This window comes from Macrobrachium rosenbergii, chromosome 27, assembly GCF_040412425.1.
Source record: "Macrobrachium rosenbergii isolate ZJJX-2024 chromosome 27, ASM4041242v1, whole genome shotgun sequence".
Lineage (NCBI taxonomy): Eukaryota > Metazoa > Arthropoda > Malacostraca > Decapoda > Palaemonidae > Macrobrachium > Macrobrachium rosenbergii.
Window position 1 is genome coordinate 32,312,009 of NC_089767.1, and position 5,000 is coordinate 32,317,008.

The 5,000-nt window shown below is 33.2% G+C and overlaps 1 protein-coding gene across 1 annotated transcript in view; it reads right to left on the reverse strand.

Annotated features, from left to right (window-relative positions):
• LOC136853573 (uncharacterized) overlaps nucleotides 1-3,620 on the reverse strand; it is a 17,002-nt gene extending 13,382 nt beyond the window's left edge. The window contains 3 exon segments of the mRNA XM_067129310.1: nucleotides 134-723; nucleotides 726-1,026; nucleotides 3,349-3,620. Of these exon segments, the coding sequence (XP_066985411.1) occupies nucleotides 134-723; nucleotides 726-810 (675 nt within the window). The 5' untranslated portion in view covers nucleotides 811-1,026; nucleotides 3,349-3,620.
• Nucleotides 3,621-5,000: the final 1,380 nt, after the last annotated feature.

The window sequence follows — 5,000 nt, forward strand, 5'->3', positions numbered from 1 at the left end:
TGGAAAGGTTAAGTTTTATAGTGAAGGGGAAAGACTAATGAAAGCAAAATAAGCAAGGAATCCATATAAATTACCAAAATTTGCCAAAGGCTATAAATTCTCAATAATTTACTTCCTTAATAGTAAGACTTACTTGTTCTCGCCAGTTTCCAGGTCTGGGCGCAGGCTGACTCCTTGGAACAGATGGCGTCCATATAGAAGGGGCTGGGGTTCCTTTCCTCTTGCTGAAAACGACATTCACAACAGAGTAGAGGCTCGTCCTTCTTACACTATCCTCCCTGGAGACAGACCTGACCATGTTCCACTGGTCTGCCACAGACTTCCTCCTGGTTTGTAGGGGCATACACTCCCCAGGTGGCTGCTTGTTCTTCAGGACAGACTTGGTGGGTGAGGTGATTTGGTTCAGCTTGGGCCTCTGGTTATCGTCGATCTGCGTCCACCCCGGGACATTACCGTTGGCCTCCGGAGTCAAGACGCTCTCCTGTGTAGACAGGCTACTGACGGACTCATCTCTCTTGTTGATCATGTTCAGGTTCTTGAAGGTGGTGCTTCTGCGCTCGCTCAGCAGTTCACCCGAGTCCTCTCTGATTTCGGGCACGGCGTGCTGCTTGCGTGAGGAGGGGATCTGGCTGTACTTGATAGGTGTATGATCGTCCACAGAGTCCCTGCGGAGGGACAGCTTGAAGTTGACCAGCTTCTTCTTCTTGGTCGGGGATTTTGAAGTGGAGAGTGAGACTGCTTGAGATGGCGGTGGGTTAACGGCTCCAGGTACAAGTTCTCCAGGTCCTCTCTGGTCATGTGAGGATCCATAGTGATTCAACTTGTTCAAAAAAAGAGTCTATGAATACCTAGTTCAGAAACCTAGACCCAGAGTCTAGAAAAATCACTTCTTATTATTCATCATCTTCTGACTATCTTCTGCAATTTGGAAATCTGTAGATGCTGACATTTCATGAAGATAATGAGTTATCCTTAATAACTTGATTATATGTAAGAATTCCTTGCAGGTCTGTAGCTGAACCAAGCCTGGAAAAAGTAAAATAAATCATGGCCTAATAGCATTCAAGCGAATACACAAACAACAAATGATAATTTTCATGTTATGTAGGTATCAGTAGATAAATATGCAAAGAATGCAATTAAACATTGACAAAGAAAGACAAGGAATGTATTTAAGAAACATTGACAAAGAAAGACAAACTCAATGGAAAACGCAAAGTTGGGCATTCTTGACATTTGTGATACTTATGGCAAAATGGGCATTTGTCAAAAAAACGTTTCTATCGAGGATACTGTCACAAGAAAGATATCAGGGCCTCTTAATATTATGAATTATGCCTTAATTTTTCTCATTCACATAAGGGTGAATTATTCAGTAGTAGATTGTTAGCAATGTGATTGTACTTTAGACTTGTTATATATAAAAGTTCCACATTATGGAGAATAGAAATAACAGTCAGAATATAATATTTATTATAATTACATTTTCATCTATTTATTTATTAATTTTACTTATTTTTTCGCTTCTACTAACTGATCTCTTCTTTTTGTATTTCTTATTACTTCTTTCAAATGAACACCATATTCTTTGGAAGCTTGAATTTCAAGTCAATAGCCCCTTTGGTGGGCTTGTTCTATATGAATAGCGGCGGGAATAATAATAATAATAATAATAATAATAATAATAATAATAATAATAATAATAATAATAATAATAATAATATCAGTGCTAAGGACAGTAGTAAGAATAGTGTTGATAGTGCTGGTAGTTATAATAATTATGAATGAAATGTTACAAATAAAAAGGCATGCTTTTTTGAAAAAAGATTATGGAAAAATCTCTAAGTAACGCCAGTAACAAAAACCACGGAAAATAAAATAGTAGAAATAATAGAATATTATAATATAATAACAGAACAGAAAATAATAAAAAGAGAAGGAAATGCAAAGGAGAGAAACAGAATATGAAAAGTTGCAAAGGATACAGAAAATGTCAGCTGATAATTAAAATAGACTGAAATGCAGAGACTAGACATAAATTATGAATATTATTTTAAAATCTTCTCTATTCAAGGACAACACTGGTTGCATGAATAGCTGCATAAAAGGGTTCTCAGGTGTTAAGTCTTATTGGTTGCAACATTCTGCTGAAGAAAGTTAGATTGAATAAATAGTAATGGATTAAGGCCCTACAGCATTCCAGATGATAACGGATGTGTAACAGTGAGTGTATAAGTTTAGTGGAACGTTTATAACTTGAGGCACGGTTAAGGTTAGGGGCTGAAATATTACACAAAACATCTGTAAAGGGTCGTTTGAAGGTCGCTCACGAGAGAGAGAGAGAGAGAGAGAGAGAGAGAGAGAGAGAGAGAGAGAGAGAGAGAGATATATATATATATATATATATATATATATATATATATATATATATATATATATATATATATATATTTTATATATATGTGTGATATATGTGTATATATATTTTTATTTATATATGTATGTGAATATACACAAATATATAAAATTATATATGCATATATGTGTATATATATACGTATATATATCCACACAGTATATATTTATATATATACACACATGTATATAAATACACATATATACATACATACACACATGCACATATATATACATATATTCCATTCACATCGCAACAAATTTATTCACAAATTAACAGATATCAATTTTTTTATTTAATTAAGTGAGGGAAAACAACCGTGAATGCTAATAGACTGAATGACGTCACGACGAAAGCAAAACAGACTGACCCTACAGAATTTTGACGGGAAATCGATAAGAAAACGACTAAATAAACTGACAGATAGATAGATAGACAGATAAATAGACAGATAAGATATATAGACAGATAAATAAATAAATAAATAAATAAATAAATAAATAAATAAATAAATAAGATGAAATGAACAAATATGACAAAATATTGGCTAAACAGTTTGCAACAATTCTGAAGAAATCTTTTAGTATTTTATTTAACTAAATCTTCTCATCACAGTTCAATTTCAAGAGATCAGAAAGCAAAAAAAAAAAAAAAAAAGGAATTAAAAATGAAAGTTCAGTCTCAGAGATTAGGAAGCAAAAAAGAAAATAGGAACCACTTGAGAGAAAGTGAAGTGATTTTTAATTTAGAAAATGACGATAATTAAATTTTGAACAATAAACACAGATTTTTTCTATTTGAAAATAAGATTAAAGGGATATATAACATAATAAAGGAAGCAATTGTAAAATATAAAAAAGCGTCTCCAGATTATGAAAAATCAATAAAAACCCAAAATATAAAAAAAAAATAAATTAAGAAAAAGAACTTACCTAGTCAGCACCTCCACCTGAGGATTATATAAAAATGCTCTCGTCGAATTTCAGTTTTTTTAAACAAAATCGACACAAACTCACTTTAAAAACAACTCAAAGGTAAAAAAAATGCAAATATCAACCTAATCCAAAACTGAATTCGAAAAGTTACAAATAAACAACTTTCAACGGAAAAAACGAAGGAAAAACAAATTAATTTCCCAAAAAAAATTAGACCGAGTGACAACTTAACGTCTTCGCTCGGCCACTGACGGGTGAACACTGATGTGACAAATCACTCCGGGTCCGAGAGAGAGAGAGAGAGAGAGAGAGAGAGAGAGAGAGAGAGAGAGAGAGAGAGAGAGAGACGGCCCAGGTGTGCAGCTCATACAAACATGGGGGTCGTTTCATTATTATTATTATGAATTTTTTTTTTTTTTGCTTTCGTTCCTCTAAACGAGACAATAAGTCCCCACCTTTGATTCAAAGCATCGACTCGGGAAAGAATTAGGGCAAGAATGGGATGGGAAAGGAATTGAAATACAAAATGGAAAGTCGGTATTTACGTCCACAAGCCGCCACTTCCGTTCGTGGTGGTAATGGCGTCAGTAGGCTTAACCGCATTCCGATTTTGCAAAAAATTAGCTGCTACTTAATTGCATTCATATTTTGGTTGGCCTAAATTAGTGATATATATTAATAAAATCTCCATATATTAATAAACACCCTTGAAACATATCATAAACATTTAAAATAAGCCCACAAACTGCCACTTCCGTTCGTGGTGATCATGCAGGCTTAACAACGCTCTTATGCTGCAATAACTTTAACTTTAACTTAAATGCATTCATTTTTTGGCGGGTCTAACTACTGATATATATTGACAGAACGTCCATTTATTAATAGACACCCTTAAAACAACTTACAAACAGTGATAAAATATACAAATATCGAAAACAATACTGCCATTTGCTTCAGAATCTGACAAACACTTCAAGTGACTCCGGAAATGAAGTTTGATAAAGAGTATTTCTCAAGTCCTTCGACAGAGTCAAGATGCGACGCTCGAGGTCACAGGATATGCTCGACCCTTTCCTGTAAAATAGTGTCGCAAGGCACATATATATATATATATATATATATATATATATATATATATATATATATATATATATATATATATATATATATATATATATATATATATACATATGGGCTACTCCGTTAGCAAGGTGCAAGAGCCGTTGCTGGTATAACGCTACATCGGTCTAAAACAACAAGAGGATAATAAGCGAATTATTTTAGTTTATATCTCGGAAATATTAACAAAAGTTTGACGAAAAGAACGACAAAGGAATAAAATAAATAAATTTGATAGATAAGAAGACGCGAAATAGGGAATGAATTGATAATACTTTCATCTTTCCACTATTTCATACATTTTTGTTAAAATTTTGTATAATTCTTGTACCATTTAAAGAGAATATCCTTTAAAAGAATGATATAGGTCTAACAGCACTTCTAGACACAACTACCCGACAGGAATTTGGAACTATACAAAATCATTTAATAATCTTAGGCTCTCCAACAGTAATTTAGACCTATAACGAATCAATTAATAATCTTACACTCTCCAACAGTAATTTAGACCTATAAACAGAATCAATTAA